The 15,745-nt window shown below is 29.4% G+C and overlaps 1 protein-coding gene across 13 annotated transcripts in view; it reads left to right on the top strand.

The window, feature by feature from the left end:
* Nucleotides 1-1,394: 1,394 nt before the first annotated feature.
* Nucleotides 1,395-15,745, top strand: part of LOC107457141 (protein capicua homolog) — a 61,012-nt gene continuing 46,661 nt past the window's right edge. For 8 of the 13 annotated variants that reach the window (XM_087169529.1, XM_087169526.1, XM_087169528.1 and 5 more), the window contains exons 1-5: nucleotides 1,395-1,849; nucleotides 5,675-8,501; nucleotides 9,745-9,876; nucleotides 10,892-11,034; nucleotides 14,769-14,960. In XM_087169529.1, the coding sequence (XP_087025655.1) occupies nucleotides 5,702-8,501; nucleotides 9,745-9,876; nucleotides 10,892-11,034; nucleotides 14,769-14,960 (3,267 nt within the window). In that variant the 5' untranslated portion in view covers nucleotides 1,395-1,849; nucleotides 5,675-5,701. Of the gene's footprint in view, nucleotides 2,313-2,451; nucleotides 2,471-5,674; nucleotides 8,502-9,744; nucleotides 9,877-10,891; nucleotides 11,035-14,768; nucleotides 14,961-15,745 lie in introns of those variants that run through there. The other 5 variants (XM_087169522.1, XM_087169519.1, XM_087169518.1 and 2 more) reach the window with 5 other exon arrangements.

Here is a 15,745-nt window from a genome sequence, read left to right as displayed (position 1 = left end):
GTACAAGTTCAGAAACAGTGTTCCTGAACTTTTCACTTGTATAAACATTATATATAAAATGAAACATTATATAAGAATATTAATATGGAAAAACATTTTCATAGCCTGCTCTGCCGTGCAATAGTTAAATCAACGAAAACATTTGAAATTCATAACTGAGATGTTTATATATTTGTATGATGAGCTATTTAACGCAAAAATTTTGTTTTCAAAAAAAAATTTTGAATTTGGAAAATTGAGGATTATTTTTATTAACAAAATTCAAACTACTCAAAGAAAATATTTTTGAAGGAAAATTCAATTTAAATCTTCATTATACAGTAATTTTGCAATAATAATGCAATATTATTTTTAGAAAAGCAAATAGTTAATAATTATAATTAGGAGGCCTGTGACAAATCAGAAACTGACCGTTGGACACGTGCCCAGAATGCTCTCCCGTAAATAAATTTCTAAATGTGATATAAATTCTTTATATTTTATAAAATTTTAAAAAATTTTTGCTTATTTTAAAATGATAAAAAATAATTAATAACAGTTTTTGTGGTTCAAAAATGTTAAATAAAAAGAAAATTGTTGTTAAATTTTAATTTGAATTTTACACAATTATAGTTTAAAAAATTAAAAGTGTTATAGGCTTTAATAAAGTAACTGAAATTTTCTGAAATTGGAAGAAAAAAAAAAACTATCAAAAAATGAATCCATAGATTTTATTTTTAATTGAAAAAGCTGGAATATTAAGAACAAAATCTGGAGTGAATTGATTTTTTTTTCGTTCTTAATTTCTTTTAAGATTCAGATTAATTAAAGAAAAAATAATATTTACAATAACGGCTTTATTTGAGTTTTAGTTCTTACAAGTTACATTTTATTGAGTATTGATTTGTGCCTATTTAAAATTTCTGCGAAATAAATACATTATTTCGCAGTACATATACATAAATACATATCTTTACTTTTCCCGTACTTTCTCTATCAACTTTTTTTTTTTATCCATTTAAAAAATAATCTGCAGTGCTCACACCGTGCTGCATATTTTTTTAGCTGTCTCCCCCTTTTTTATCCTTCCCCCTCCATCAACGGGGAAAAAAAATTATGGTCGAAGCGCTTTTCCAAAAAATATACATACCACAATGATTTATGCATGGAAAAAAATAGAATTTTTATATATATTTAGTTTATTGACTAGAAGAATATTTAAAATAAATGAGTGATAGATTATAAATAAAAGAAAACTTTAAACATTCTTTTTTACAATTTAAAAACGTAAATGAATAATAATAAAGGGCAATGTTTGTTTCGTTTTAAGCTGGTAGATCTATTTCATTCTTATGAAAGATCCGCATAGATGTATCATTCTCAGCTACGTCAAACTTTCCCTACCCTGATTGGTTGCTCTTTCAATGAAGTCAGAGCGTGGCCGCGACAAGGTTGCCTAGTTCATCAGCAGATTACGTCAGCGCTTGAAAGTGAAATGCAGAACTGAAACAGGTTTTGGTAAAATAAAATAAACTTTTTCATTGCTTTTTATATATGCAGTAGTGCCATTCGACCGGCTTGAAAAATGTAATGCAGATCAGCCCCTAACAACAATGCAAGCATATTCAATATTTTTTAAAATTTATAAATAAAGTTATTGTTGTATAGACCTAGCAGAAAATTACAAGATCTACTACAACCAATAAGACTGTACAACTCCAGACATTCTAGGCACGTGATTAAAAACCTAACCAATCGCAGCTCTTAATTTTACTAGCTCTGTTACTCATTCACCATTTTTAGGTCAAGAAACAGCTACGAGTTGGGAGCTCGTGTTGATTATGTGGTTCTCCAGAATTTCTGACGTTTTGTAAGTTAAATGCAACTCTGCTATTTGTTGTCTTACATTGCATACGCTAATGTGATTGCTATAAGTCCTGACTGCGATGTTTTGGAGTTGCAATTGTCCACTCCATATCTTGCAGAAAATAAAATAGCAATGTTTTGTATTGTCGATCCGCATTGAGGGACAACGGCAAAAGTGTACGTGAACTACTGTCAAATGTTGTGTTGAAAGTAAACACGTCTTTTCTTGTTATCGTGCCCATACAATACAAATATTTTTTTATTTGAAGTAATTTATGGTGTGCAATAGTTTTAAGGAGTAAACATTTATTTAATAACTTAAATTATAAATCGTGTTCCTGTGTTTATATATAGGCATGACCTAGCATTAACGTATGAAAATACGATAACAAAAAAGCATTGGTATACGACTTGGCATACAAATAATACAAGCAATAATTGATGGCCAATGTATACGAACTAAACAAGTAAAAATTATCTGGGGCATATTTTATTTGTGATTTATTTTGTATGCAATAAAATTATTTGATTTAAAATAGTAGTTGGAGCTAGCAAAAACATTATGAGAAGGAAAATTAAGTATCACAACATCAGTTATTGCAACTGAAACATATTGCGATTTTAAGTAATATATTTTTCGACATTATTAATTAAGGGAAACTTATCTTTACATCCTGATTGTACTCTTTATTTTTAAGAATTTCTGATTTATGTCTTATTTTTTTTTAAGTTTGAAGAAGTTGCAAGTTCATTTGAAGAAGATTGCAATTTATTAATTGTTTAATTAATTTTAAGATCTCCAACATTTCCTTTCTTAATTCTTCAAAGTTGTCGTTAATGAAGTGTCTTAAGATATCCTTAATTAATAAAAATTGGTATATTATAACGAAATGAACATTGAAACCCTCATAGTGTGTAAAGTATGATATTAATCTACTTCTATTGTTGACGACAATTACCCTTAATTTGATTGCATGAAAGTTTTCCATGTTAAAGAAATATATTTAAAGCTCCTATTCCTTCCTTTATCACTGTATCTTACTGTTTTTAATGGGAGAATCCCCATATTTTGCTATTGTCTAATAATTTTCCTTTTTTAAAGTATTTTTTCATTCCTTTTTTTATAAAAAACAAAAGAAAAAGTTTTTTGCTTTATTTCTTTTTTTAACAAAAATCTTAGTTTTCTTAAAGTTGTTTTTACTCTCTCAAGTTGCAAAAACAAAAAGCTACTTAAACTATCACCAATTGTATATCTGCGAATCTATGTCTGTGTTATACTAATTGCTTGACCATTGGTCATTAATCTTTCTTAAATTTGAGGCAATCTAGTTCTCAGTGTTTATATTTTTAACTTCTAGCCTTTAATTTTTATTTTATAAAAGGTATTAGATTAAAAATAGTCCAAGTCTAAAGTACTGAAGTGATATTTCTCGGATAAGAGTAAGGCGATTATTCTAAGCAGTTACCTAAATCTGTAATAAATATGTGAGAAATATTTTAAGTTTTGTCGCATGACTCTGTGAAGTACAGGCATAAGCTTAAGTACTGATGTAACACACTGGAAATTTCATTTAATTTTACTGTTTTTTTAAAAGGCAATTTTTTCTAATCGGTACCTGTTCACACGTATTAAAATACCTTTTTTTCTTCAACATAGTGTTTAGTGCCTCATTCAAGTATCTTTATGTACTAAAAATTTACTTGTTAGAAAATAATACAGGGTTTGAGATTTTTTGGATTTAAATCTGATTTTTTTAAATTCAAATACAGGGTAAGAACCTTGATTTATGATTAAAAAAACTTTATAAATGTTTAATCAAAATTAAATTAATATTAAAACTATATTATAACAGTATTTTAGATGCTCTAACTACCTAAAACAATTTTTCATTATAATACATAGCTTTGAATGCATAGCAACCAAATGCATGATTGAAATTTAAAGACTAGATGAAATAGAGATTTTAAAACCCATTTTTGGCATATTAGGGTAATTTCTTTTTAAGATAACCTCAAACTTTAGAAATATACATTTTAAACCAATAAAATATGTAGATTTTAATTCCATGCTTTTCAAAAAATCAAAAGGTAGAATTTTAATTAACATTATTTGTATTTTTTTTGTGAAAAAAATTCATGCTTAATAATTACTTTTTACAGCTATGCAAGTCTATAGTCTATATTAAGACAACATTAAATGTTTACTTTAATCTGTACTTCTTTAATCTCAATCAAAATATTTTTAAAAATGTAATTTCAAATGTTTTGAAATTTAACACACACCAAGAAAGAAAGTAATTTCGTTAACTAAAATTAATTGAAATAAATTTTAAAACTAAGAAAAGAAAATAATAAAAGTATCAATAATTTAAAACACTGTTTTTTAACTTTTTAAATCAATATATGTATATATAAATCTGTTGATTTAAATCAACAAACCATGAAATAATATAAATATATATTCAAAATAATTTTGTTTAAATATTTAACTTAAGTACTTAGTAAAGTAACTTAAGTAATCAAAAGAGTGACTAGAAATTAAAATTAAACTACTCAGTAAAAGCTAGATAGTAAAAGCTATGTATAATGACTTTAAAATAATTTACCTGAATGTTTTTTTACTGATATCTGGTCAAGTCAAACATTTATGTATTATATATTACTTACCATAAAATTATTCGATGAAATTAAATTCCTACCAGCAGTTCTTATTTATTATGTCGTTTAATAATTTTGTGTCTATGGTGTTATGAATGTACATACGACCGAATTAATTCAATAAACAAAACAACTAATTTAATTTTAAGCTGCTTTTAGAATCTGTGTTTGCAGTAAATAATGGTTGCAGTAACTTGTTTCCTTGTTGTAAAATTTTCCTCACAAATTCTCTTTCTCCTTCGTTACTAATTTAAAGTGTAGAAAAATGAGTTCAGACAAACCTAGAGTAAGCCACAAAGTTTCAAATACTGAAAAGAAAATTTTAAAAAACTAAAAAGGAAAATAAATAATGAGATGGTAACTTAGGATTATGCAATGGAGAAGTTCTCTTTGCATAATTTATTTGTATTTTAATATTTTGAAGTATTTTGTTTTTAACTATTAAAACTTCATGACCTACTCTAGGTTTTCCTGAACTTACTTTCTCTTTCTTTTAAATTAGTAATGAAGGAGAAAGAGAATTTGCAACTAAAATTTTTTTCCACGGTATGACGTCCTCTTAAGAGACAATATGTCAGTAGCTAGTCAAAAATATGAATTGAGGGCTGTAAAAAATAATAATAAAATTAATTTTATATTCGAGTCTATTTAATGCCAGTCAGAAATTGCATATTGCAGACAAATTAGTAGTTATCTGTTTGATATCTAGTTTTTGCATTTCCTTTTCTTTTATTGATTATACAAAGTTCCTTAAAATGTCCAAGTTGTGGAAAATTTTATACAGTATGGAACCGATTATCCGGAACGATCGGGACCATCGCTATTCTAGATAACTGATTTTTCCGGTTTTCTGAATCGCTACAAAAAGCCGTTTAAAAAAAAAATAAACAACTGTCTGAGTTACGAAAAGCAAAAGATTTCCTACCTATTGCATAAATTAATCGAAACAAGAATAAAACTGACCAAGAAATCTTTTGCAAGAAAATTGCAATACTGCGAATTTTACCTACAAACTGAATGAAATTCAACTTAGTTTTCCGCACACATTTGTGGGATTCATAGATTTTTCCCACTGTAGAAGAAACTTGCTATTCCCAATTTAAACAATTGTTCCAAGATTGATTTTATTATTAACAATTTTGATTGCAATGCTTTTTCTTTTCTTCTCTAGATTGGATCGATTTTCAAAAATGCAACTATGAATCGGCGGGGTGAAAACAAACACAAAAAGGCAGGAGGTGTAGCTGGTAAAACTGTTGCACCTTCTGCCAGGACCACACGAAGCAGGAAGAAAAACACCCACACTGAATCTATGAGCGAAGATAAGAGTGAAGGGGACGCTATTCCCACAATTTCTTCCCAATGCAACAATCCTGATTTATGTATCGATGAAACGGCAGCTTTTTCACCTCCTTCTCCTAGTGTAACTGAAACTTCCTACAATATGGTAGAGAGTCGGTCTTCGTTGGTACAGTGTAGCAACAAGTTGGAATCTTTGTACAAAAGGATGTCACCATCGCCACCTAAACTGGAATGCATTCAAACGGCAGTGGTCGTATCTCATCCCGTGGAACAACCGCGATTCTCGAATGTGTCGGAGAATAACAGTTTCAAGGAAGAAGAAAATCTTAAACTGCTGGCTAAAAAGGTGCCAAAAAAGCGAAAATTCAATCCTGTGGACGTTGAGGACATCGTCAATTGCAGCAAAGAGATCAGTAAATCTTGCGAGCCTTCTAGTGTCATCACTAGAACTACTAACCAGGTGACTAATCAACAAACATCCCCTATTCAATACCCTTTTTTGTCACCAAATAATGTAAATATTGACTTGAAAGACTGGAAAGGACAAAGAGTTCTTGCTAAGTCTAATAACATTTATTTGCCTGGTGTTATAAAAGAAATTAAGAACGACTGTGATATTGTTGTGATGTTTGACAAGGACCAGACAACAATTTGCATATTGGACGTTTTGGGAAATGGAAAGTATGATGTCATTAGTGATCATAGTCCTTCACCGAGTCATATGAAAATTGGCATTTGTGTGTGCGTAAGAGTGAATCAGGATGATAATGTTTTTGTTGTTGGAGAAATAATTTCAATCAGCCCGAAACCCCCAGTTCAGTATAATGTTAAAATAGAGCACTCTGCTGATTATGGCTGGAAAGAGGCAAATGTCTGGGTTTCGCGGGCAAATCTTAGACTACTCTTACCGCCTTGGTGGGAAGAGCTTGATATTAACCCCCCACCTTCATTGCCTTTTTTAACAATGCCATCACAGCTTATTCAAAACAGTCTGCAAATCAAGCCTGCGGAAACCAGTGATAACTTGACCTGGGGAAATTGTGCTACTCCTATAGAGCACTCTTTAACTCCATCAAGTGCTTTTACCCAAGTTATTACGAATCGACAGAACTTTCCCGACATGCTGGGAGAATCTGAACTTTCTGAAGGACAGCCTTTGAGGATGACTCCGTCTGTTTCTGAACTGTACAGCACCGTCACGCCGTCTCCTAATCGATTACAAGCGATGCCTCTTCCTAACACTTTGAATTCTAACACATCAGATCAAATGGTCCACGAAGCTGTTTTGAGTAAAAGTCCTCACTACGATGAAGATTCTTCCGACGACGACTTGAAGAGAGAGAATATCAAATTTGATCAAGATTATTTTACTTATCCATACCAGCGACCTTCTACTCTCTCCCAGGGTAGTTTGACACCTAGATCTCAGTCTCGCAAGAGCGAGACTGTTTTGAGTCGAACCAGTACCGATTCGTCAGAGTGTTTGGGTACTTCTCGCTCTCCGGCAATGCTGAATGCCAAGTATAAGAAAGGCGATATCGTTTCTACACCCAACGGCATTCGGAAAAAATTCAACGGCAAGCAGTGGCGGAGACTTTGTTCCAAAGAAGGATGCACAAAAGAATCACAGCGTAGGGGGTATTGCTCAAGGCACTTGTCTCTTCGAGGTAAAAATATCCGACCTCCCTCTCTTTCATTCCCAGGACGGCGTAAAGGAACTTTCAAGGACTCTGCGTCGGGTCGTGAGTTAGAATGGGAAGAGTCGTCTCACGACAGTGAATCGAATCCTGTTTTTTCGGAGAGGGAGAGAGTTCAGCGATGTTTTGATAGAGATGAAACAGAAGCTGCCAACATGTTGGTTTCGTTGGGCAACTCCAGGTCAGCAACACCTGCATTTTCTCCTACTCAGAATACGCATTCGATATCGCCACGGGCTTTCCAGACTCCCAATACTCATTTTACCCCCATAGCACATCCGCAGCACTCACCTACCGTTAGTGCACAACCTGGACAATGGAATTCACAAGAGCCTCAGATATTGAGTGCCATTATGTCAAACAATTATCAATCTACAGTTGCAAATTCATCCTACCACCCAGGCGCCATTCGGACGGAGGTCATTCAACATCCAGCTGCAATTCAAGAGCTAAATTCCCAACCTGAAGTGCGAGCGTCCGTTCTGCATTTGAGTACGAACCAATCTGATGCGTTTTCTGTCATCCAGAATGCCCGTCCTCTCCTAATAAGAGATACACAAGGAAATCACAAACAGGAGCATGTTATAATGAAAGCATCCAAAGACGGCACCGTGAAATTATCCGAGAAAAATGCCATCGAAGTCATATCCTCGATGGAGGATTCAGATTTTTCCCGTAATTTGCCAGATACACAAACCATATTTCTGGTTAAGAACTCAGTTAAAAGTGATGCCCAATTTCTCATGGAAGAAACTGAAGATGTAGCACCCATAAATATTCCTAATTATTCTGCCCAGAACGCGTTAGTTCGGGAAAGTAGTAAATTATTAGATAATGAGTTTTCCAAGTATATGGATGATCAGAGAGGCTGTTATAGTGTAGAAAATGACAATCCTAATCAGTATTCTCAATCATATGCACCTGTACAACTGTTACCTGTTATAAATAATGAGGACCTTCCTGAGAAAAAAGATTTGACTGAAAGTGATAAGAATTCAGGTAAGTTTTATATAAAAAAAATTATCTCATTAATATTGACTAATTTTATTGAAACAAATTAAGGTATTTTTGTTCTCAAATTTTTTTTAATGGTTATACATTAAAAAATGTAAATTCAGTACCTACTTGCTCGTTTTTTTTTAAAGCGCAATTCTCATGGGTTTTTATGTGTTTTTTTTTTCTTAAAAATTCAAATTAAAACTGGAGTTTTTCAGGAAGAATCTGGGTTTTCAGACAAAAAACAAATTGCTACTTTTTTATTAATACACAGCAGCCGAGTTACTGTTTAATTTGGCATCTGGTTCGAGTGATTTATGTCATCACATTTATTTAAACTGAAGTTTAAATATTTTTTTTTATTAAACTATTGATTTCGATAAATCTTTTTAAAAGATAACTCAGTAGCAAGCATAGTGAAAGAGTACTGATAACCCTGAGTTATTGAACTTTTACAAGCTTTGTAACAAATAGACTTTAAGATGTTTTAAAAGTAACAATATTTAAATTAAATAGTTTAATCAAATAAATGTAGGTAGTCCTAGAAATCCTGTGTGAGAAAAAGTTAAATAACTAAGGACCAAGAACCAAAATATTTTTGATGCTCCAGCTCCTCTTCTAGATTACAAGATGAGTTCTGGGCACACAAAGGCACCTGCTAAATATATTTATGCATACTTTTGAGTTTCAGATTTTAATTTAAAAGTTGTATTGTAAAAAATTGTTTTTTAAAATTTACAATGGTCAGCTCTCACTGAAAAAATACAAATTTAATACGCAGTTGATTGTTATTTTTAATTTAATATAATAAAAAAAATAAAAATAGAGAAAATTAGGAAAAAGTAATAATAATAAAGCATTATGTAAAAGTCAGAAATTTTTCTCATTGTTTTTGCTTACATTGTCGACAAACGTTAATGCTAGTATTTTGTAGAAATTTCTTTTTTTTAAAGATATTCCTAATATTTAGTGATGTAACAACTATAGCAGTGATAAGTTTCCTTTAAAAAAATATCTGGTAGTTGCAAATGAATTAAAATTAAAAATGAGTAAAAACAATTGGAGTTTAACTTATGTTTTCCCCTTCTAATTCAATTTATTCAAATACCGTCGACTAGAATCACCATGACAAGAATGAAGTGTATTATTTAATTTGAAACACAATGAAAAAACATGTTTTTTTCCCTCTATTTTTTAATAAGTATTATCTTATAGCTTTATTTATCCATTCACACATCTTTTGTAGCTTGGAATGATGCTAGGCCGATTCCAGTTTTTCCTTGGCATTCTTTAGTGCCATTTTTGAAGAATAATTCTGCTCCTACAAATGGCAATTCAGAGTTAAAATCATCTGTTGAACCCCTCAGTAAAGAACTGGGTTTGTATTTTTGTATTTCTAATTTTGCTTTAATTTTAAAATGTATTTTAATTCTAGAATTACAATTATTGGTGACAATTATTGAGGTATATGAAATTGAAATAAAAAATTTCCAAAATTAACTAAGTTCAAATTTTTTTATACAAAAATTAAAAGTAGATTCAAAAAGAGATTAAAGTTTAATTTATGGCATGCGTGGTTTTGATTGGCACAGAATAATTGCAAAATTTGAAGTGTGTATAAGGTCTTTATTTTGCATTACCTGCCTTTGTTTTGAATTGAAAAGTTCTGTATTTTGTAATTTTAAACTAAAAAATGAACTAACAAATTATGCATGCTCACAAAAAATCTACATTCCTTACATTTAACCGCCTAGTTTTAACTGAATTTTGTTGATGATTCTAAAGTAAAAAAGGCTTTTTTTTTAAAAATATATTTCAATAACTGTCACCATTTATCATTTAATTTACTTTAACATTCAGTCACAAAAGGGCAAATCTACAAAAAAGTAACCCAAACTTTTAAAATTTCTGATTTTAAGAAACTTAACATATTTTATATAATTTTAAAGTATGTGAAATGTAATGTATGTGAAATGTAATGTATTCATTGGAAAATTCAGAGTTTTTCTTTAGAAACTGAAAAATAAAAGAAATTTTGTTTCTTATTTTCGTCTTTTAAAAGATGGTGACCACTCAAAGCACAATCTATGGGATATTTATTGATGATATTTTAACTTTATTAAACTATTTAATTTACTATAGCATTATTTCTTTTAAGTATGCAACTTATTTTGCCAAAATATAAGCAAAAACGACTATTTTACAATTAATTATGAAAATTTTTTTTTTACCAATCTGCTGAAAAAATCAATTCGCCATTTTATACTTGCAATTTGATGTTATTTTGACTATCCGTTTATTCTCATAACTGCCATATTTAATTTAGAAGTATGTAACTTTTTCTATTTCTTAAATAAAATTCATGTTTTTTAAAATATTATATTTAAAATCAGTTCCAGCAGAACCAGAAGAAGGAGATGACGATGTTTTTGCAACAGCAGAGAATCTTCCCTTAGATATTGGAGAATTATCAGACAAACGTCGCTCGCAATCACTCAGTGCTTTGTCCAAAGAAGAAATGAAAAGTCCGAAAAAGGTATTCACTTCTTAAATAACCTTTCTGGTTTTATTCAATAATGGGAATTTAGAAAATATTTAATTAATCATTTTTTAACTCTTTAATACAGAAAACACATTCTTGTAAGATGGAATTTTTTTTTTTTTTTTCTGTTTTATTATCAAATGTTACTTAAATAACAGTCATGAAAATAAGGGTTGGGTTTTTGATGTCAGGACATCTGCTTTTTGACATGACATGTCAAAAACCTGTCAAACTATCAAAATCCTTCAAAACCCTGGGGCACCTTTTTAATATTAGACATTTTATTAAATACTAAATCATGCACAATACTTGCATTACATATTTCTATAATTATGATTTATATTATCTATCACATATAAAAAATGTCTCCAAAATTATAGAAACCATTTATTTTTCTAATGGTACTTTAAGACCTATGTTATAACTACTTAGTTTATATTATAGGTAATAACTATGAGTTGTTAATCATTATCAATCTAAATATTGATTTTAATTCTTTTATGTTACAATTTTATCGGATTTTTTAGATTAATTAAAATTATAAGGTTCTCCAATAATTGTCAGTTCTCAACATATAAATTTTTTTATTCATTTTCAATATTTGTTGTAATTAATTATATTAAAAAAAGAGCAGAATATGTCTGACCGCACCAACAAGGATTTGGAGGAAATTCAGCCCTCAATGGAAAAATTGTTTTGTCTAAAATAATTCTGCAAAATTTTTTGTTACAAAAATGTTGCTTGCAAAACTTTTTCTTGTTAAAAAAAACCTATGTCAATTTGTGTATTTATTAGTTTGAATTCCTTAAGTTAATAAGTGGGACCTTAAATTTAATCTGATAAATTATCACTAGTTCATTATATTTTAATTTCTATTACTTTATAACGCATATGCTTGTTTATTCAAGAATTGTGTAAAATCAAATGGAATTTTTTTTACATAAACTTTATTTTTCTGAAATATTTTTAAACATTTATTGTACTGAAAGAAAAAAAATCGAACATTTTTAGGGAATAAGATAAGAAACTTAGTTCATAGGGAATATTAGGCTCTGAGAATTTTCTTCACTCTTGCTTATATGTCTTGCTTATATGCCAAAAACAGGTCCATCCAGAATTTGATCTAATGATCAGGACTCATTCTTTGATCTTGCTTATTTGTACAGGACTCAATGATCTAGGACTCCTTCTTACTGGTTTCAGAGGGTAACCTGAAATATGTTAAAAAATAAGTGCAGACTATATGTTAAGCTACAAAATTGGACAGAAAAATGTACTTTCTCTGAATAAATATACCTCTTTTTTTCGGTCAATAGTTCCTGAGAAATCGTATTTTAAATATCTTACTTTTTTGAAATTCAATTTCTCAGAAACTGTTTGACCTATTTTTCACAAATTTTGTATTTTGCTACTTAAAATTACATTATTTAAAATTATTCAAAAAATTGTCGACCTAACAAATCAAAATTTTTTAGAGTATTCTTAAATAAAATAATAAATATTCACTTAAAAGTTATTTTTTGCATTTAATTATCTTTGGATAAATGAATTTTATAATTGTGTGTAAAAAAATTTCAATTCGCTTTATGAGTTCTGGAGATATGTCATAATATGCAAAAAGTGAAATTTAAATTAAAGGGTTCAAACTTTGGAGTGCTCTCTTGACCGAACTAATGGCACCATATTTCCTAAATTGCTGCTACCGCCTATAATATGGGGTCAAAAATTCGAATCTGCCATTAAAAGGTATGCTTATTCAGAGAAAATACGTTTTTGTGCCTGACTTCATTACTTAAAATTACCATATTTGAGGTCACCCCCTCAAGCCATTAAGACAGCTTCCTAAGACGTCAAAATTTGATCATTAGATCAAAAGTAAAGTTATTCAGGGTGGTCTTTTTTTTTGCACTGTACATGAATATTTCCAGTATTAGTAAACTAATGTTAGTTATATTTTAATGTATAAGTATAGTTCACTGATTAATCAACCAATTATAATTTATAAAACTATAAATGTTTGTTTAAATGAGTTAATAATTTTTTCAATTAATCAATTATTTATTTAAATTGCTATCATATTTAGTGCGGTCATTAGAATAAATTTTCTAGTTACATATTATTTTATTATGTTAAATAGCTTTAGTTTGTTTACTTTCGATACTATGCAGCTCAGCATCAATCAAAAGAATAGTTTTGAATTTTGGTCTTATTTATAAAAACTGAAAAAGGAACAGTTTATTTTTTCCAATTTTTTTTTCTTTCAAAAACTGCCTTCAAAACTTTTTTTTGTTGTAATTGCATGCTTTAGGGAAAGGAGCAGTTAAAATGGGAGTAAATAAAAATTGATTTTATATATAATGAATAGGATGATTGTTAAGTGTTTTCTTTTTAAGCTCATTGTTTTTGTATTTTTATTTTCAATTTTTTAAGAAATTAACAGAGAAGATAAATGTCGATTTAACACCTTTTTTATTTATAATTATGTAATATTTTCTTCATCAAAATTTGGATTTTTGACTGTAATTGTCAAAACAAAAAGGGAGTTTAATATCAAAATAATTCAAGAATATAATTAATCGATCACTTGTAGTTTTATATGTATGTTTATTTATAAATACTTCTTATTTATAATAGTTAATAATTATCCTTACACTAAAATTTTGGGTTTTACACTTGTCAAAACTGTTTTTTTTGACATGACGGATAAATATGGTCAGAACCGAATAAAACCATCAATTGTCAAAAACTTGCCAACCCTGATTAAAATTTGATGCTGGAAATGGAAACTATAGTCTTTATATAGTTCTTTTTTTCATTATTATTCAGAAATCTCTCATTTATGTGAAACCACGTTTAAATTGTCTCCTTACTTTGTTATTACTGTATCCTCATATATATTACCATATTCCTCACTTATACTACCATACCTCGTGATTATTACATTATTTATTTTAGCAATGATTAAGTTGTCATATAACTTAAATAGTTTTATATAAAATTATCATGAATTTCTATTGCCTGAAATGGAAGCCTTCATCCACAGTGAAGATATTTTTTATTTAGAAATCTCTCATTTATGGGACCACCATGTTTAAGTTTAGCTTCAGCTAATGAGGGCATACTTATGATTTTTGTCCTTTACTTTTGTTAAGAACAATGTTTAATTTGTGGTATTCCATGTTATAATATGAATAAATGTTTTGCCTTTATCCTTGGTCATTGCAGCTAGGAAATGCTTTTTTGTCCTTTTGCTTAAGAATTTTTTTTTCTTAAAAAAACATACCTAAATTATCTAGTTTCATTAAAAAAAATAAGTATGCTTTTTCTAAGCAAATGATTCTTCTACTCAATTAAAATTGCTCAGTGGGATATCAATTGTAAATATTAATTATCGCAAGCATTTTAACTAATTTATAAACAATATTTGAAGACCATACTGGTAAATGCGTTCATTGACAATTTGAAAACTCAGAATTTTTTTTAAGTTTAAACTGCTGTATATGTGCAATATTATGCTCACAATATCCCTGAATATGTAATTTTATCAAACTAAAATTGCTTCTTTTAGTTATTATCTATTTTAAACTATATTTATTAGCCAGAGATTTTCACAGATTTTGTAATTTTTTTAAAATTTTTACTAAATTAAAAAGTTATTGATTTGTGTTCTGCATGGTTCACTAGTATTGTTGTGAAAATTGCTCAATAATATTATCATTTATTTCTAGCCTCTTAGTCGGGAGAAAGATCACATTAGAAGACCCATGAATGCTTTTATGATATTCAGCAAACGCCATCGAGCTCTTGTTCACCAACGTCATCCAAATCAAGATAATCGAACAGTGAGCAAAATCTTAGGGGAATGGTGGTACGCATTAGAGCCGGAACGGAAGCAGAAATATCATGATCTGGCATATGAGGTTATTTGTTTAATTGCTTTTTTACTCTTTTTAGTTGATAAAATTTCCCCATTAATTTTTTTTCTTAGGGAGGTAAAAAACCACGAGTCCTAAAACGGGAAAATGCGATCATTAGATCAAAAGTAAAGTTATTAGTAAGTCTTGTCAAAAGTAAGTCTTGTAAGATAATAAAAATTGAAAATGTATCACGAACATTAACGGGAAAATGGCCGTCCGCGTGGACGTCGGACTCGAAAAATTCGTTGTCCGCCGGGAATTTTTGACCGCCAAGGACGGGTTTTTTTTCGAGCCCTGAGTAATAATGTATATTTAAAACTTCGAAATGTCATTAATGTATATAATGTCTTAATTTCATCGTTAATGATTATAATGGGGTTTTTAAAACTCAAGTGCCGTGGCCGAGAACAGAAAAATTCAACACTCTAAGATTTTATTGAAAATTTCAAGGTGTTTAATTTTATTGAAAATTTCAAGGGGTTTAATTTTATTGAACATTTTTAGGGGTCTTATTTTATTGAAAATTTCTTGTTTAATCCTAATTATTCCTGTAAAAAAATAGTCTTATATAGTTCTTTTATACATTGAACAAACCTTTTAAAATAATTCATTGTTACTCCTAAAATTTCATTAAATAAGAATTTAGAGCATACTAGTTTCTTAATTCTAGGAGAAAGAGGGTACGTGGGTTTAGCCAGGATGCGTACAGACTCCTTATACTCCTTGGAAATGAAAAAGTCTCCAAGGAGTATTTGGAACTACTTAGATTTCTAAATTAGTCCTTAGAA

The sequence above is a fragment of the Parasteatoda tepidariorum genome, chromosome 8, assembly GCF_982258835.1.
Source record: "Parasteatoda tepidariorum strain Cologne lab strain chromosome 8, Ptep-v5.0, whole genome shotgun sequence".
In the NCBI taxonomy this organism is placed as follows: domain Eukaryota; kingdom Metazoa; phylum Arthropoda; class Arachnida; order Araneae; family Theridiidae; genus Parasteatoda; species Parasteatoda tepidariorum.
This window is presented reverse-complemented; position numbering and strand designations above follow the sequence as displayed.